Below are 20,631 nucleotides of genomic sequence, written 5' to 3'. Positions count from 1 at the left end.
AAGATTAAATGAGTTAAAATATGTAATGTAGTTATATCAGAAGGTGGCGTGCAAATTCTCATTAGATGTTAGTTTTAACCACTAAAGCAAAAGCAGGGAGGATGGAGAAGAGAGAGAAAAAAAATAAGGACATTGAACATGTGAAAGATGAAGAGGATAACTCCAGGCATCTCTCAGGAATTCAGTTTCAGTAAACATGTGGATAGACAATGAGGACAAAATAGAGTGTTTTAGTGGGAAGACAACGAGTTGAATTTTAGATGTACTGAGTTTGTCACTCATAGTATATTCAAGTGGAGGGCCCTTCATGAAATTGGATATATGAGTCTGGGATTCAGGAAAAAAGAAGATCTGGAATAGAGATGTAGGTATGTAAAACCTGAGTAGTAGAAACCATGAATTTGATATGGTCATGCAAGAAAGTCCATGGAGTGAGAAGAGAAGAGGGCATGAGGACCAAATACTGGGAATACTAACACTGAGGGGAGCCTGGAAGAAAAAGAGTCTGCAGAAAAGTTTGAGAAGTTACAGCCAGAGACAAAGGAGAAAAACTAGGGCGGGTGTCAGCAAAGCCAAGGATAAAATAGTGAGAAATACTTCAGAGAGAGTGAACAAGTTTGTGAGTGACAGAGCCTGTTATTATCTCCCAGTACCAGTACTCCTCCTTTTCTATAACAATGAATTTTGGGCTGCCCCAAATAAAAACTACATTTCCCAGCCTCCCTTGTAATAGTAGTGGCCATGCAATTAAAGTCCACCAATGGGATATATGGAGAAGTGTCCTATGACAATATCCAGGAAATTTCTTTATGAGGTAGCTAGCTCATCCTTTACGTCTTCTTCTACATACTTTCCTTTGTTCTGCTACCTGGAACTTGGATGCTACCTTGTCCATGAAGGTAAGGCTGAGTGGAGCTGTGAGCCAGAAGAAGCTTATATCCCAGAGGACTCTGTGGAGTAGAGTTGCCATTCAGGCCTAAAATACATGCCTTTATTTACTTATTTATTTTTTAAATGCAAAAGCTATTTATTGAAAACCACAACAATAGAACAGAATAATTTCTAGCTAAAGGAAAGGGAACAAAGCAAAGATGCCTGTTCTTAAGTATTAAATCTTATCTTCATGAGTTATTTATGTTGCTTTGCTTGTTTTTTTTTTAAATTTTATTGAAGTATAGTTGATTTCAATGTTGTGTTTAATTTCTGTTGTACAGCAAAGTGACTCAGTTATACATATATATTCTTTTTTATATTTTTTTCCATTATGGTTTATCACAGGATATTGAATATAGTTCCCTGTGCTATACAGTAGGACCTTGTTGTTTACCCATCCTGTATATAATAGTTTGCATTTGCTAATCCCAAAGCCTTTAGACTTTTACATAATAGAGAAATAAATATCTATATTGTTTAAGGTAGTAAAGTTTTGTTTTGTTTCCTGTTTCTCCCAGCTGAACTTTATTCTAATCAATACAGTTTTTCTCTTCTCCTGTAAAAAAAAAAAAATATTTTGAGAGATACCAGTTGAAGGCCCTCCTCTTTACTATAAAATTTTACTCAAATATTTTATGAAAATATTAAATGAGCTGTTGCATATGAAGAGTGTTACGAACTGAATGTTTGTTTCCCCCATAAAATTCATATGTTGAAGCCTTAACCCCAAATGTGATGGTACTTGGAGGTGGAGACTTTGGGAGGTAATTAGATATATATGGGGTCATGGGAGGGGGACCCTATGATGGGATTAGTGCCTTTTTAAGAAGAGGGAGCTTTCTCTATCTGCCATATGAGGATACAGTGAGGAGGCAAACCAGCAAGAGAGCTCTCACCAGGAAACACATCTGCTGCCATCTTGATCTTGGACTTCCAGACTCCAGAACTGTAGGAAATAAATGTCTGTTGTCTATAAGCTACTCAGTCTTTGGTAGTTTTTTTTTTTTTTTTTTTTTTTTAAAGAATTTCACGTTCTTTTATTTATTTTATTTATTTATGACTGTGTTGGGTCTTCGTTTCTGTGTGAGGGCTTTCTCTAGTTGTGGCAAGTGGGGACCACTCTTCATCGCGGTGCGCGGGCCTCTCACCATCGCGGCCTCTCTTGTTGCGGAGCACAGGCTCCAGACGCGCAGGCTCAGTAATTGTGGCTCACGGGCCCAGTTGCTCCGTGGCATGTGGGATCTTCCCAGACCAGGGCTCGAACCCGTGTCCCCTGCATTGGCAGGCAGATTCTCAACCACTGCGCCACCAGGGAAGCCCCCTCTTTGGTAGTTTTTAATGGCAGTCCAAACTGACTAAGACAAAGGGTTTAAAGTAAGAAGTTACTTGTTTTAGCAAGAAAAAATATGTAATAAATTCAACTCTAAAAACCAACTACAATGATGGTAAAAGAGAATTTTAGTTAAAATCTCAAGCAGTCAAAAGGTACAAACTTCCAGTTATAAATAAGCACTAGGGATGTAATGTACAACATGATAAATATAATTAACACTGTTTTATGTTATATATAAAAGTTGTCAAGAAAGTCCTGTCAGGAATAAAGACGCAGACATAGAGAATGGACTTGAGGACACGGGGAAGGGGGAAGGGTAAGCTGGGATGAAGTGAGAGAGTGGCATGGACATATATACACTACCAAATGTAAAATAGATAGCTAGTGGGAAGCAGCCGCATAGCACAGGGTGATCAGCTCTGTGCTTTGTGTCCATCTAGAGAGGTGGGATAGGGAGGGTGAGAGGGAGACGCAAGAGGGAGGAGATATGGTGATATATGTATACATATAGCTGATTCACTTTGTTATATAGCAGAAACTAACATACCATTGTAAAGTAATTATACTCCAATAAAGATGTTTAAAAAAAAGTTCTGAGTTCTCATCACAAGGAAAAATTTTTTTTCTATTTCTTTAATTTTATATTCATATAAGATGATGGATGTTCTCTAAAGCTATTGTGATACTTCAAGATGTATGTAAATCAAATCAGTATGCAGTACACCTTAAACTTATACAGTGCTATATGCCAATTATATCTCAATAAAACTGGAAGAAAAAATTCTCAAGCATCGATTATGATCTAAGATATATCCCAAAGAAACTTCTGTAGTTCTAAGTAAAACTTGATTGTCAAGACAGAGCATTCAGAATACAGAGAAGGGGGTGGGATGACTCTGAGGACAGAGGGTAGATATGACCCACTCCTGGGAAAGAGGGTCTGAGATCTGGGCAATGAGCCTCTGGCTGTCACTTCCCTGAGTGAGTAAATATGCCACCCCCAAATGAAAGAGCTTTCCTGGCAGCTCTCACCCGGACTGACTAGGAGAGCTCCCCATGGTCTGCCTCTCCTCCTTGGATGGGAGCCCAGCCTTCTTGGATGGGACTAAACAAGGCAGCAGCTCAGCCAGCCAAAATGCCAGATCATGTACATGTTGTCTTCCTTTCATGCTTAGCCTCCTGTTCTCCAGGGGAGGGCAAAATGAGGAGGGGTGTGAGAAGAAAGAGGTTGGAAGAGTAAATGCTGCTTACAGAAGCCACTATCCTTTGCCTTTAGTCTCATTTAGTTCCTGCCTCACTTGGGGATAACACTGGCTACTAAGGGATACTCAAGGGACCCTGGTTAGGGTTATGAAATTCAAACCAAGCCCAGGTGCCAAGTGGAACATGCAGCCATGGGATTAAAACAAGCATGTCCCTTGAGTATCAATTTTATGAAGATATTTGAAGAAAAATTATTTTCATGTGAAAAAATAGAATGGAAAATTTACGTGAATTCTTAAGACAAAACAAGACTCCAAATTATTTCATGCCTGTGGCTGGGGCTTTGGGTCAGAACTCCACGTTCCCTGAGGCTCATGATATTTCTCTTTTGGCATCAGGAATCGTTCGGTAAAAAATTTTCAGACGCACTACAGTAAGATAAATTCAGAAAAATGTGTTCATTGGATTTGACATTTCTGAGGTCTCTGGTGACATGCTAACAGCAATTTCAGAGAAGTGGTTTTAGGAGGGAATGGTGTGAGACCAATAAGGGTAGCTCGACCATGAAAAAAAAAAAAGAGAGAGAGAAAGGAAGGGAGCCAGAGTGAACTGTGGGGTCTTGGCCCATGACCACTGCTGTGTCTAGTGCCAGGGAGGAAAAAGGCATAATTGTGCTGGGGTCTCTCAAAAGAGAGGCCATTCCATCATTGAGGCACTACCCACCCAGCACATTGGGAGTAGCGGGTGGCCTGGTAGCTGGGCAGGACAAACTGGGGAGCATTAGTGGGTGGTAGAGATGGACGGTGTATAATACATAATAAGACCTGTATTAGGAAGAGCTGGAGTCCCCTTCTGCGTCCAGAGTTAGTGACGCTATTTGGAGAAAGTCAGGCTCTTACCTTTTTCGTCTGAACAATGAGATGGTTGGATTGGATGCTCTTTAAATACTAGTCCGGCACTAACATTCAAGAATAAAGCTGTTTATTTTGATGGTAACTCGTGCTCTCTTCAGGAACATTTTTGAGATCCTGGATACTTACCTTCAGGTGGGAATCTTTATAACAACCAGCACGTTAAGAAAACGTTGGTTCTCTGAGAGTTGAAAGTTAAAAGGTTTCCGCTGGCTAGAATGGAAAAAGGTACAACTTTTCCCTCCTCAAGATTTACAGCGCCAAGGACCCTGTTCTTAGACCAACTCATGACACCCCATCTAGCCACCTTAGTAAGTACCTCTCTTAAGAACGCTTGCCTCTACCAGTTGCTCTACACTACCTACCAGCCTCTGGAAATGACACGGGAAAAACCGCAGGCAGACCTGGTAACAACAAGAACAATGACAATTTCTGCGTTCCCTCGGCATGCCAGCCAGTGTCCTAGATACCTATCACTGTATCTGTCATTCATGTCTTTCATTCAGGAAGTACTTATTGAGGACACTATTCTAGATGCTGGTGATACAACAGTAACAAAACAGACAAGAATACCCCCCTGCCATTGGAGCCTGTGTCTTAGAGGTGGACACCCTCTGTCTCACCCTTCTGCCATGGAAGGCTGGCCATCCCCACCGGAAAAATGAACAAATGAGTCTGCCTTCTGTTGCCAGTTGCTTATCCATTCTTCCATCTTCCAAACTAATACAATTTGGACCAGCAATGCACCCAGTTAAAACTACTGACCTTTCCCCCAGTCTCTGGCAGTTAGAGGTGGTCGAATGTGTGCGTGTGTGTGAGAGAGAGAGAGAGAGAGAGAGCAAGAAATGGAATAGTGTGTGTGTAAAATGAAATCATGAGATATAGGTAGAAGTCACTGGGAAAGATTTCTATTCCCCCAACATGAAAAAAGCCTCAGGAGGAGGTGCTTTTGCTCTCATTACCAGCAGGAAGCATGCTTGGCAGTGGACTAACCATCTTGAGGCCGTGAAGCCAAACACCACAAGTTAAGTACTAGGAAGGAAAAAGCTGGAAGGAGCCAGTAAGCAGCTGTCTCAGTCCTGGCCTATTGAGTTATGGATTTCTTGTTATGTGAGAGAAAAAGTCCTCTTTTGGTTAAGTCCTTTTGGTGAAGTTCCTATTCCAGGTAGGCCAGGACAGTCCTCACGGATCCAAGTGACCTGCCCCAGCCACGGAGGTAGCGGTGACAGAGCCAGCGTTAGGGCGCAGATCGGTCTCCCTCCAAAGGCCGAGTTCTTGCTGGGCTCTTGTGCACCCTGAAGCTCTGCATTCCTGCTAACGACTTCTCCTTCTGGCTTCCTAGCAATTGGGAAAATGTTCAGGGACTCACAGGGCTCTTACACTCGCAAGATTTCTTTCTTTCTTTTTATTGCTGGTCTTTATGTGTATTCTGTGCAATATCTGACTTTTCACAGCTCCATTCAAATCTGACTGCACAACTCAGCCACTGGCCCCAAGGAGCCAGCTCCACAGCCCAGGACTTCACTTTCTCCTCAGAGAACAGCACTATAGAACTTGTTACTAAGCCACCCTGCTTTTCTTTTTATCACAAGAAATAAGTCCTAGTAGTGCTGGGACCCAACTTGACCTCTCTCAGGAGACTGGAGGTCCAACCTTCAAATTGTATCCTGGTGACTTCCTTCTGCTGATTTTTCCTTGCCTGTGTGGATTTGTGTCTACTTGACCTTGAACCCCTCACCTTTTTTTCTATCATGTTTTCTAAAGCTGACAGCTTTCCTGTTACTGCCAATATTTGGAATAAAATGCCCTGACCTTTCACTGCTGTGTCTGGGTCTCCCCCCTGCTGGCCTCACACATTCCAGGGAGCAGGTGTGAAGCTCCCACCCTGCCCTCGCTGGTCAGGATGAACGAGGCCAAGCTAATCTGTGTCCTGTGTAAAACACACACACACACACACACACACACACACACACACACACACGTACAATATAACAATACTAGAACAATGATTCAGATGAGCTACTTTGTGGCATCTCCCACATGGCATCATTGTCAGTGACTAACCTCTTTTCACAAAATCACCGCTAAAGGCACAGATTCCTGCTTCAGGGACATACAAGAGACACTGCTTTAGGAGAACAAAGCACGGCCACAGAACAACAGTGCATCACCCACTCCACCTTCAAAGAACAGAAAGCTCTAAGTTGTCTTTGTCTCCAAGGATAAACTCACCCTGGGGAAAAAGCATGTGAGAAACTGTAATTTCTGTACCTTAAGCTTCTTTCTGTTCTGGTTCTCTTCATGGTGTGTGTGAGGTAAGCAGACTTAAACATATTCATAACTCAGTCTTTTTGAAATACTTTGAAACATTGTAACATTGTTGCAAATGCATAGAGGAGGACACAAGCCGCCTTTTAGTTCTCTATCACTATGTAACAAACCACCCTAAAATTGAGTGCCTTATCACAACAACCATTTTGATTTTCTCTCATGATTCGGTGGGTTGGCTGGTATCACCTCAGTGGTTCTGCTCTGCTGATGTTTGCTGGGGCTGCAGTCATTCAGGGCTTAACTGGCTGAACGGTCTGAGATGGCTCCTTCCCTAGTCTGGAACCTTGGAAGGGACAGCTAGAAGGCTGGCCTCAGCTCGTAAGCTGGGACAGAGGGACCACTTTCTCACTAGGTGGTCTCAGGTCTAATCTCTTTCCATGTGATATTCCAGCAGGGTAGTTGGATTTCTTAAATGGCAGGCTCCCCAAATCAAAAAAGTAGAAATGTCCAGCTTTCTTAAGGCTTAGGCCCAGTCAACTGGCACAGTGTTTCTTCCACTACATTGTATTATTTGGTGTCAGGGCCAGTCCAGAGTCATTATGGGACTAGACTACATGGCAGCATGAATACCAGGAAGCAGGGTCCACTGAGGGCCGTCTACTGCGATTGCTGTTCACTTTGTCAAACGTGGAGATGATACTTGATATCTCAAATCACCCTCCACAAGAGAAAACATGTCACCATATTAGATAGATGAATCATCAAGATGCACACATATTGGGAACACCTGGAAACCACGCATGTCCGTGAACCTGATTTGTTTGAAAAACATGATCAGGACCTCTAAAAAAATTCACATGTTATTCAATTATTACATACATAAGAAATCAAAGTTTGATAATGGATGGGTACATTTAATATTATCAGGATAATAAGTTAGTAATACCATGTGTTGGATACTAAGGGTGGGCACTGGCTATCATTATTTATACATGATTTTATTTAATCTTCATAAATGCTCTGTGGGGTAGGTATTATTGCCTCAAATTTCAAGATGAGGAACTGAAGTTCAGTGAGGCTTTGTAACTTGCTTGAGATCACACATTTAACAACCGATGGGCCAGGATGTAAACTAAATCAACCTGAGACTGAAGCCTGTGTGTTCTTAAACTCTACACTGTCCTCTTACTTGTTTTGTCCTTTCTCACTATTCTATTGTTACAAAATGATCTTCAGTTTAAGTGGAAACAAGAGCCACTTCTCACACTCCCATCCTTAAAGACTTAGAACCCATTTCCTATCTAGGCAGCCTGCCTAAATCAAGATTTTAAAATCCAGTTTCTATCGTGGCATGATAGTCTAGACAATTCCCCAGAGCTCTCAGACATATGCCTCTGTGCTTAAACTTGAGCCTCGACCAAACCCCAAGGTTTTTATTGAGTAAAATTCTCCTCCTGGCTGATCTAGGTATCAGGAAAGTTTCCCCGCTGGCACTAGAACTGTGAATCACAAGCTCATTCGTGCCATCTAAGGACAAAGAAATGGAACACCTGTGCTTTTCATTTTGTGGCAACAGGATTTTGGCAATCTCACCCCAAATCAGTTTACCTTATGAAATCTAAGATGAAAGATTTTGTGATGGAAATTGCCAGTGAACTCCATTGATACGGCTACCCTGTATGGGTCATGGATACACCTCCTTGTCACTATGCTCCAGACGCATTGAATTGCTCTCCTTTATAAGAGCTTCCCACACTCTCCTGTCTTGAGGCCTCTGTGCCATTGTCATTTGGGAAGTCTTTTGCTCAAATCTCCACCTTTTTAAATCCTTCAAGTCCAAGTTCAAAAGTCACCTTCCAAATCAAGTTTTTCTTCATCATCTGAGTTGAAGTAATTAATCTCTTCTCTGTGAATCTGTATTAATTAGCTATTGCTACAGGAAAAAAAAAAAAATCCCCCCTCCAAAAAACACTTAAAGGCTTAAAACAACACTGTTTATTTGCTCACGATTCTCCAGGTTGATAATTTGAGTAGAGCACAGCTGGGATGGCTTGTCTCCATGTGGTGTTAAAGGGGTTTTATTGATACATTTGTAGTCTGTAGCATGAGGCCAGCTGGCTGAGGAGGGCCTTACTCATGTGTCCAAGGCCTTGACTGTGTTGTTTGGGATGACTGGGTAGTTTGAGCCTTCTCTCTCCCTGAGCAGAGAGTGGCTGCCAGAAGGCTGTTGTAGAACATCATTTTGCCACATTTTATTGGTCAAAGCAAGTCATGAGGCTAGGCCAGATATAAAGGGTAGGGAAATTAAAATATGCCTCCAACTTTTTCAAATATGGCCTTACTGCCTTAATTTTTTCCATAAATTTTCTACAGTCTTCCTCAATATTGCAATTTATAATTAGAAACTTGAAATTGTGAGCATCTTCGATTGCGTCTTCTCTGCAAGCCATAATAATTTAAATGTTTTAGACTAATTTTTGCTTATAGGAAAGTTGCAAAAATAGCACCAGTAGTTTCCAAATGTCCCTCACTCGTCTTCCCCAGTGTTAACATCTTACATCACCATAGTACAATTGTCAGCAAAAGGAAATGAACATGCTGTAATACTATTAACTAAACTGAACACCTTGCTTGGATTTTGACACTAATGTCCTTTTACTGTTCTAGAATCTATTCAGGCTCCCACTTGCATTTATTTGTTAGTCCTCCTTAGTCTTCTGCAGTCTTTAAGGGTTCCTCAGTCTTACCTTGTCTTTAATGACCTTGGCATTTTAGAACAGTGTTGGTCAGTTATTTTGCTGAGTGTCCCTCACTTGAGTTTGCTGCTGTCTAAGGTTTTCTCATGACTGGACACGAGAGCACATATTTTGGACAAAAGTACCACAGATATGATGTTGTGTCCTCCTCAGTGCATTGTATCACAAGGTTCATGATGTGAATGTGTGTTATTTCCTGATACTGCTGATCTTGATCACTCACTTGGTTAAGGTAGTCTTTGCCTGGTTTCTCACTGAAAAGCTACCATCTTTCCCTTTGAGGTTAATACTTACTTAGGAGACTCTTTGAAACTATGAAAATAAATTTCTCCTCAAACTTTCATCCACTAAATCTAGCATCAATCAGTGGATTTTTCTGTAACAATTATGACTATATTATTTACCTAGTGGTAATTTTCTATTTTCTTCTTTCCTTCTATATTTATTCATTGAAATTTACTGTAAGGAAGAGCTTTCCTTTCTCCTCATTTATTTATATCCGTATGGACTCTATTTTATTCTATGGGCTAAAATCCAATACTAGCATTATTTATTTGGCTGCTCAAATATATAAACCATAATACTTTTAATTGTGAAAATACTCTCCTCCTAGGACAGAGACACCTAATAAGCTCAGAGAAAATTCTACTAAATGGAAGATATTAAAATTCTGATTATATATCTCTCTATATTAAAATGTATAAATATTTGAGCTTAAATATTTTCAAAGCTATTGTCTTCTTGCCTCCATTTTGATTTTTCCTTTCTTTCTTTTTACAAAATAAAGCTCATCAAATAAGTTGTTTCTATTTATGATTTTTGAATATTTTTCCAAATATAGATATTGTAAAATCTGGTACAGGATATAACTTTATCCTATTAAACAGGAGCTCTGTCTAAAGCTTCTTTTCATAAGTCAAGTCTTCCAAAATACAATTTTAAAATTTCAAAATTAAATCTTTCACACAGTATGAACTCTCATTGTTTAATTATTTTTAAGCTAATTCCTTGTTTTCATAGGGATAAATTTCAGTGTCTTCCCATCTGCAGTTTTGTTTTCAACAACTGCAGTTATAAAGACTAAAAAGCTGAAGTTACTTTTCTGTCTGTTTGTTGAATATCTTAACTAAAGACTTCTAGCTGATTTTGAACAAAATGCAATTTCTAAAAGCTGATTAGTGACCAACACCAAAAAAAGTGTGCATATCCTCTAAATATTATATACAGTTCACTCTAATTTTTGTATATGTAAAACTATGTGTGAATTTTGACTACATTTGAATTAATAGAATATCACGGCATTACTACATATGCACCACAATCAATCCCAAGCACATTTCTGCTCCATAGATCTCTTACTTTAGTAAAAGCATTCTTTTACTGTGATGCTCCACCAAAATCTGTATTCATATTATAATTTGCATTCATAAATTTAATTTTTAAAGTTATAGTAGCATTTACAATACAGTCAGAAAATTCACCTTTGACGCAATAAACTTCCAAAAGCTTTTCTTTGATTCTGTGAATTGGATTAAACATTTTGAATCAGAATTGGAATTAATTGATTTTCTGTTTAATTCATCTGCTCAAACTATTATAAAACTGTCATAATTTAACTGTTTGCAAAATCTTCTGCTAATGGTGTCAACTCATTAATAGCCATTGCTCACAGGCCCAAGGAAACCTGGAATTAAAAATGAGAGAAATTAACTTAGGATAACTGTCATTTGACACATGTGAAGCCAAGATGCATGGAGTGATATGTACTTGGGCTTAAAGGTATAGGTCAGATTTCAACAAGTAGGTTCAGGTTGGGAAGAAGGTTCCAAGTGGAAGTAGCAGCATGAACAAAAGCATGGACAGAAAATGCCAAATGCCAAGTAAAATCGGTCCTCCATATCCACAGGTTTCCCATCCACAGATTCAACCAACCTCAGATAGAAAATATTCAGAGAAAAAAAATCCAGAAAGTTCCAAAAAGCAAAACTTGAATTTTCAGGCACCAGCAACTATTTATATAGCATTTACATTGTGTTAGGTATTATAAGTAATCTATAGATGATTTGAAGTATACGGGAGCTTTGCATAGATGATATGCAAATACTGCACCATTTTATATAAGGGACTTGAGTATCCAAAGATTTTGATATCCAAGAAGGTCCTAGAACCAATCCCTGTGGATACAGAGGGACTACTGTATGTTTTAAAATAACGAGCATGTTTTTTTAAGAATAATGACTAACTTTTGATGTAGATGTTGCTACTTCTTCTGCAGATTTCTGTCTTCTGATTGTCTTATGGGTCAATGACAGCATTAACGACCCCCTTGTGAATGGTATTTTGTGTGTTATATGTTGACCATCAACTTTCTTGAGAAATAAAAAATCAATACTTAATTTTTATTAAATGTGCATACATTAAACCCTTACTTTTGAAAGAGTTTATTGGAAAATAAGATAAGCATAACCAGACAATAAAAAGGTGATAGATTTATATCATACAATAAATAACCAAAAATAAAAAAATAAAAAAATAAAAAAATAAATAAATAAATAAATAACCAAACTACTGTAGCAACAGCATCCACACACTCTGTAGCAGGACAGTTCAGCCTCCACTTCCCACACATATTTCACTTGCACTTAATCATTAATTCCCTACATGTCCCACTAAGCCCATTGACTGTCACCCTTGTGGCTTCCTGGCTCCCACTGCTCATGGCATGGGCCACCCAGCATGGGTCATGACATCACTAGCTGTTGCACTGTGGACAGCAGGATTTGTAGCATCAAATACATCTCCCACCACCATCAAAACAGGAAGCAGCTAGCTGTTGCTAGCTGCTCATGCCCAAAGTCATCATTTTATCAGCCAGTACCCTGTATGCCGCACTTCTAAGGAAGATGTAAGTACTGTTGAGACTAGAAAGGTCGGGAAAGGAGAGATGGGCTGTCTTTCAGAGGTTACCATGTGAGAACTCTGGCACATGCACCTGCCTCTTACACTCTGCTAAGAGAGGTCATGTCAGAAATTGAAGTATGATATAGAGGTCTTACCAAATCTCTTGTGATGCAACTATTAATAATGATCCTCCTCTTAAAAGGAGAAAATCCAGGACAAACGCTAAACTGGACTGAATGCTTGAATAGGCTAAAACCAGAATGTTCTAGGCAAATCAGGATACATGGCTCCTTAAACCTGGAATTTCTTTTGACTCCAGCAAATACAACCAACCCCTATATTTTGTTTGTGCTTTTTTCCATGTTTCTCTTGAATCTGACCCCGTTTTCTATTCTCACTTTATCCACCTTAGCCTAGATGCTTGTTACCACATGGCTAAATTATCTATAATAACATATTTATAGGTTATCATTTTCTCCTTCCATCCATTCTCTTCATACCTACTATAGTTTCCTTTCTCCAGAAACTTTTGTGTCTCATTACATCCTTGCTGAAAAAAATTTTAATGGCTCCTCATTACCTGCAGAGTAATTTCCAAACTTGGATTCCAAGTATGGTCTGTCCCTATTCTATACTTACAGATTCATTTCTCACTCCTCCCTTACATGAGTCCTTCACTCCAGCTTGACTTGGTCACTCACCATTTCCTAAACGCTTGGCACTTCCTGTCCATGGTTTTGTTCATGCTGTTACTTCTACTTAGTCTTCCCAATCTGGACCTCACTTGCTGAAATCTGACCTATACTTTAAGCCCAAGTAACATCTTTAAGAATTCTTCCCTGATTCCCCATCTAGAAGTAGTCTCTTTATCCCCTGAAGTTCTGCAGTAGTGTAGAAAATACTCTGATGATATATTACACAAGTGTCTTCAATTCAAAGGGCTATTTGCAAACTTTTGGAGGAAACGTGATCTCTTTCATCTTTTAATCCCTAATAATGTCACACAACACCTTAATTATTGCACACGCTGCTGCTGGATAACTATTCATTGAGTGAATAAATAAATGAATGGCCAATGAATCCACACTACAGTGATAATGAAGAGTCCTTCCTTTAGAAATTATTTTTGCAATTTTTTGGAAACTATATAAGTCAGCTTGGGCTATCATAACAAAATAACATAGATTGAGTGGCTTAAGCAACAGACATTTATTTCTCACAGTTCTGGAGACTGGGAAGTCCAAGATCAAGGTGCCAGCAGATTCAGTTCCTGGTGAGGACTTCCTTCCTGGCTTGCAGACAGCTGCCTTCCTGAATCCTTACATGGTGGAGAGGGAACTCTGGTATCTCTTTCTCTCCTTATAAGGACACTAATTCCATCATGGATCAACCCCCTCATGACTTCATCTAAATATGAAGTACCTCCCTAAGGTCTCACCTCCTAATACCATCATGTCAGGTGTTAGAGCTTTAACATATGAATTTGAGGGGAACACAAACATTTAGTACATAATCACAAGAAATGACTGAATTTAAACCTGTCAGTGGGAGAATCTTTTTGATTCTTTTTGATTCAGTGGGCTGGCCTTTGAGCATGTAAAATACTACAAATAGCCAGGTTGTTTCACCTTTGTATAAGATCAGCTTTGCTTATTAAACTTTGGGCCTTCCTTAAATATGAAACAAAATCAATTTCATGCCATTTTTATACTCTGATTCCCATTAACAAACAAAGACATAATGAGGATGAATAAAGATATAAGGTGTAAATGTGTGTTTGTGTCTCTGTGTGTGTCTCAAAGAAAGGATCTACATCAAACCAATAACAGTGGTTACTTAAGGGGATGTTAGTCATATTGGAGGGGTGAATTACGCTGTGTACTCCAGAACTGTTTTAATATTTTGTAATGAGCATATATTGAGTATTATGTGTAAAATAGAAAAATGATTACAACACATTTTAAAGAATTCTTAGCCTCCATGGCACTGTGTCTGTGATATCTTGGTTGCGGCAGCTGCCTTCAAGTTCACAACACAATATTCGCTTTGAAGCTCCCAAGAATCATCGCACATACCACTGCTTAATAGCTATTCACTGGGTGAATAAATAAATGAATGGCCAATGAATGGAGAAAATGGAGAGAACAAAAATTTGACCCAACACTTTTCCAGTAATTTTTTTCCCCAGTAATTTCTTTATATTTTTTTTCAAAATCTTATCAGAGTGAGAAAATAATCTATGACTGTCTAGAAACATATTTGGAAAGCAAATAATACAGAGAAAAAAGGAAAAGCATGGAAAAAGTAGTTGTTAAGTGTTTGAATGATCGTACAAACTTTCCATGCAAAAAAATTACAATCCAAAAATCAATGGATTCCTAATCATAAGATGAATAAGAGACATTGTGACTAAAACCAGTAAAGCTATTAAAGTATTTAAATGTTTAATTCTTTAAGAATCAAGTAAGTGTTAGCCATAAAAGCAAATGAGAGAACATCTGTAAGGCAAAGAGGTTGAAAGATTGGAAATTAAAAAGCAAATGGTGTGCTTAGTGCTACTGAGGGACTGCAGCAAATGGATATAAACTCATTTGAAAATAAATACAGAGTTTGTATAATTACAATGAGCCTGAAGATGGGTTTAGCATTTATATATCTCCTGGGAAGCTTGGTGAGTCAGAAACATAAAACCAAAGCAACGGGAGGCCATTAAAATATTATTTCCTGTCGTATTGGAGAACTCGAGAAGAGAATAAACATACCGATTACTTGCATGGCCGGTTCCACGTCTGTCGTGGCCTCTTCCAGCAATGACAGCAGCTTGGCTGATATCTGACGCACCGATTCAATGTTGCTAAACAAGCTATCCACGTCCAGCTGATCAACCTGAAGAAACACAAACACTGAGCACCAGCTGATGGAAGGAGATGCACAGTCTTTAGGATGTTTTCTCCTGCTAAACCGTAAGCGTTTTATATGCCAGCCCATGCTGTTTCCATCAACCGTTTCTGTAAACATTCTTATTTGGTATTTCCAGAGGAAATGTGCAGTTTTTCATGCAAGAAGTTGGATGGTGCATCTGTTGTTACCTCCCTCTTTTTCTTTATTTTGACTAAGTTTTAATGAGTTGAGTGTACATCTACATATTCCTGTAAGAACCACAGTGTGAAGAAGATTTGGGCTCCCTAATCGGCATTTTATTAACTGCCCTCTATGAGGGTATGTACTAGCGCATATGCATTTAGAACGCCTTACTGCTTATACAGCAGAAGTCAGAACTTACTCTGTGTAAGTGACTATTTTCAAAGCTGTTTTAAAACCACAGATGTTCTCAAAGTGATGACAAGTAGATTTGCTGAGCTGTTTCCTGCTTTTTTTTTTCTAAAAGAAATGTGAATGGAAATCTTCACCAAACGTATTCTACTAATTAAAGATACATCATATTTTATAACTTGATGCATACCCTCAAAAACCAGTGTAATCATTCCTAGATCTTATAGGTGGTGTTTATAATAATTTATTCATTCACCCATCCTTTCACTAAATAGTTCCTGAAGTCCTTCTATGTACCAAGAATTGTAGTAGAGACCAAACTCTGTCACAGGCATTGGATGATCCTAAGCCATCCAAGAAGAGTATGATGAGCTATGTGCCCAGATTTTGCTGGATCTTACTCAAAATCTTTCTCCTGAGTTTAAGTCAGATCTACTTTCATAATTAAACAGTGTCTAGTGGGTCATGAACAGCTTGGCCCAGGCTCCACTGGGTTGCCACAGGGAATAGGAGCAGGTGCCTTTTATTCATGACTTATTGTGCATGAGGTCATAGGTGGATAACCAAGTCATCAATAATCGTCATGGAGAAGCTTCAGAGATGAAAAGCAGAGTTACTGGTCCAAAACGAGGTTGGCAAAATTAGGGGTGAGAGAGAGACAGGGAGTTCAGCTAAAGATCAGAAAAAAGGAGCCAAGAAATTAAGGGAAACTGGGCACAAGGTATATAGGCTACGAGACAGACCTGGAAGAATTCTGGAGATGAAGGCCAACAGCTGCAGCTTCTTTTTTTAGGCTCTCAGCTAGGTCTATTTAGGAGTGGGGGAATGTCGTGGTCCGAATGCGGGTTGGAAAAGAATTTCCACACATAAGGCAAAATGTAAAGAAGACAGAATTTATTAGAGGGAAGGGTCGCTGCTGGAACAGCGGGCCGACTTCCTAGTGGTCTGCGAGAGTCCAGCCCGATCATGTGCTATTGATCACTTTTTATAGCCAGAAAACAAAAGAATGGTCCGAGGTGAAAATTTCGACTGATTCGTCGAGGCACATATACCTTCCTTCTATAGGGTTGGAGTGGGACAGGACATATGCCTTTCCTTATTTGGGACAGGTCCCGTTGCCCAGGTGGGCATCGCCCAGGTGGGCGCAGGGATTTCGTAACCATCGCAACATGGTGAGGAGGGCGATTAGGAGTCCGGTAAGGGGTGTGACGCTGAAACTTTTTCAGGCAGGGTCGTCCTTTGTCCTTGAAGCACCATTGTCCTTGGAGCACCACAGGGCGGAGGCAGGCTGCTCATTATTTTTTTATCCCGTCCTTTTTTGACATTGACCCCATTCTTGACGTTGTTCCCCATACTGGACATGGCTATTATTTTGATCAGGGTGTTCTGTTATTCAACGTGGAAGCAATACGTCACATTGTACCTTGTTTAAAATTTTGTGACTGTGTCAGTTGTTTCCTATGCAATATAGTCTGGCTGGATATATGTCCTTCAACCATCTTGGGAAATTCCTCACCTTCCTGTCATCAGTCTGGTTCTCAAGAAAACTCCGAGCCTCATTTGTATCAAATTCTGTGTGATTGTATGTAGTGGGTTTATTTATAGGACTACACAACTTTTTTCTTCAGTTTTTTAAATGTATTCTGAAATTATCTGTGTATTCATACTTCATTAGTAATAATGAAATCATTATTAGCTCTTAGGATCTTTAACCCAGTATCTCACAAAATGTTTCTTTGTTAAGCACTCATTCTAACAGGATAGGGCACACATGGCTCTTCTGCCTAAAATCTATGGATTTTCAAGACTTCTAATTTCTATATTAGTAAGTATGTTTAGTATTATTGATACAAAGTATCTAAAAGGCAGATAACAGTTATATGGCTCTTTTTGTTTATCATAAGTTTAAATGGCTCAAATGCCACATATCTCTGACCACCACTGATTTAACACATTATTTTCTTTATGTGTTGGGTATTAATTAAATCACAAAGGCATAACTTTGCATAGTGCAAAATATGTTTTACAAAAGTTTTGTGTGAGTCAAATTTTTCTAGATTGATTTATTTTAGATGTGCTAGTTTAATATTTTTTAAAATCATATTTTGAAATGAATCTTTCTAAAGTATAAAATTTCATCCCTAATTTACTTGCTTTGTAAGCAAGTAGTTCATATGTTGTACCCTATTATTATTTCATTTTGTTGTGGAATCTTCATTCTGAGGAACTTAAAGTGCTTCATATTTATTATATCATATACAATTCCATCTTCTCTGTAAAATATGAACCAGTTTGAAGATAGGGAAACTCATGCAGAGTGAAGAGAGGTACCATGCCCCAAATTATGAAGTTCAAGACAGAGCTGGAGCTGGAAACTGACCTTTTAGTTCTATTTCATAGTCCATTACTAGCAATAACTAATAATAGAATACTTTGCCATCTCTGTTTGGATTTTTTAGTTTGTTCCTGAGTTTTTCGCTAGGTTTTCAGTTCTACAATTTATTTCTCAAGGTCAGAACCCTGTATATTTGTCTAATTTATATTTTAAATTCATTTAGCAAGGATCTAATTCTGTATTCTATCTATAATCTTAGCGCAATGCAACAAATACTAAATAACAAAAACATAGGTTTTGATTTCTTTTCTTTCTGAAGGACAGAAAGGATTAAAACATCAGTTGGCCTGGTTTCGATCACCTGTATCACCACAGGCCCATGGGGATTCTGTGAATCATGAAATGAATTCACATTTAGTCACTGATATGCCAAGGAACAAATGTCTCATCCAAATAGGCTTTTAAAACTGGTAGATGATTTTCTAACTATTGATGTAAATTCAGGGAAGCATTTACATACATTTATTAATTATTTACTAGAAATGGACAATACTCAGCTTAGGTTGAGTTATATTTTAAATGAAAATAAATTCATTTTTTTGTAAAAAGATTTCTTTTAAGTATACATTATTCTAAGCAAAGTCAATATATAATAATTTGAAAGTACAAAACAGAGAAATTAAAGATCAGTATTTTGGGTGACAATTTAATTCTTTGCTTCACAAAAGTATTCACAGGATAATACTTCAAATAGCAAGTTCCCATTGCATTTAAATAATTGCTGATCTTACAGTTGTATGTATACAAAACTCCCAAGGCACAAATGTCTAAGTAAAAGAAAACACACCTATAAAACTTTATCAATTCAGAGACTGTAATCACTGGTATTGGATTACTCTGTTACCACCAGCACCTTATACTCACTGTTTTCAAAAGCTTTCGTTGCATTTTCCTGCATTCACATCCCAGCCCAAGCTCTTCCCTTTGCTTACAAACGCTTTGCCCCCAAATAACTTAAAACATTCTACCCATCTGAAATGGAATATGGTAATGGTAGTATCTGTCCAGTAGTTTTGCCCATCTTTCTGTCCTTTCTGTTGGTTTTTTTGGGAGAAGCCACAGCTCCCCAGCTCTACCTGATCTGGTGGAATTGTCACTCTTGGTGCCTGACCCCTCCCTACTCCCTGCAGTGGTGGGCATGTGACCTGCTGGCCACAGCAATTGGCCTAGGATGACAGGTGCCAAAGCATAGCAAATGAGAAGCTTCACTGATTTTTAAAAATGGTTGTTGGGAAACAGAAGGGCCTGGATTGTCAGCCCTAAATATGTAAATTTCTGTCTTCAGCAGTCATCTTTGTGGAGAGCTTGACTGTAGTAAAGTCAACACAGAGAGGGAAGCTAAGTGTGACATCGTCATGTGAGCTCCTGGGTCTACCTTGCCTAAACCAAGACATCCTTATTACAGAAAGTAATAAATGGCCTTTTCTTTCTTTTCTTTTTTTTTCTTTTTTCTTTTAAAGTTTTTTAATTTATTATTTATTTATTATTTTTATTTTTGGCTGTGTTGGGTCTTTGTTTCTGTGCGAGGGCTTTCTCCAGTTGCGGCGAGTGGGGGCCACTCTTCATCGCGGTGCACGGGCCTGTCACTATCGCGGCCTCTCTTGTTGCGGAGCAGAGGCTCCAGACGCTCAGGCTCAGTAGTTGTGGCTCACGGGCCCAGTTGCTCCGCGGCATGTGGGATCTTCCCAGACCAGGGCTCGAACCCGTGTCCCCTGCATTGGCAGGCAGATTCTCAACCACTGCGCCACCAGGGAAGCCCTCTTTTTTTTCTTTTTTTCTACATTTTTATTCCTGCCTTGCCACTAGGTTCATCAGTACCTTTTTCTTTTTTTTTTTAGATTCCATATATATGTGTGAGCATATGGTATTCATTTTTCTCTTTCTGACTTACTTCACTCTGTATGACAGACTCTAGGTCCATGCACCTCACTACAAATAACTCAGTTTCGTTTCTTTTTACAGCTGAGTAATATTCCACTGTATATATGTGCCACATCTTCTTTATCCATTCATCTGTCGATGGACACTTAGGTTGCTTCCATGTCCTGGCTATTGTAAACAGTGCTGCAATGAACATTGTGGTACATGACTCTGTTTTTTTTTTTTTTTTAAATCAGTCATCAATTTTATACACATCACTGTATACATGTCAATCCCAATCGCCCAATTCAGCACACCACCATCCCCACCCCACCGGGGTTTTCCCCCCTTGGTGTCCATACGTTTGTTCTCTACATCTGTGTCTCAACTTCTGCCCTGCAAACTGGTTCATCTGTACCATTTTTCTAGGTTCCACATACATGCGTTAATATACGATATTTGTTTTTCTCTTTCTGACTTACTTTACTCTGTATGACAGTCTCTAGATCCATCCACGTCTCAACAAATGACTCAATTTCGTTCCTTTTCATGGCTGAGTAATATTCCATTGTATATATGTACCAAATCTTCTTTACCCATTCGTCTGTCGATGGACATTTAGGTTGCTTCCATAACCTGGCTATTGTAAATAGTGCTGCAATGAACATTGGGGTGCATGTGTCTTTTTGAATTATGGTTTTCTCTGGGTATATGCCCAGTAGTGGGATTGCTGGATCATCTGGAAATTCTATTTTTAGTTTTTTAAGGAACCTCCAAATTGTTCTCCATAGTGGC

The 20,631-nt window shown here is 39.1% G+C and overlaps 1 protein-coding gene across 1 annotated transcript in view; it reads right to left on the bottom strand.

The window, feature by feature from the left end:
• Positions 1 to 20,631, bottom strand: part of ARHGEF38 (Rho guanine nucleotide exchange factor 38) — a 163,895-nt gene that overhangs the window by 52,037 nt on the left and 91,227 nt on the right. Inside the window, exon 3 of the mRNA XM_007190984.2 lies at positions 15,071 to 15,194. Coding sequence (XP_007191046.2) covers positions 15,071 to 15,194 — 124 coding nt within the window. The remainder of the gene's footprint in view (positions 1 to 15,070; positions 15,195 to 20,631) is intronic.

Source organism: Balaenoptera acutorostrata, chromosome 5 (assembly GCF_949987535.1).
Source record: "Balaenoptera acutorostrata chromosome 5, mBalAcu1.1, whole genome shotgun sequence".
NCBI classification, from domain to species: Eukaryota; Metazoa; Chordata; class Mammalia; order Artiodactyla; family Balaenopteridae; genus Balaenoptera; species Balaenoptera acutorostrata.
Note: the sequence above shows the minus strand (reverse complement) of the source record. Positions and strands in the feature narration are given on the sequence as shown.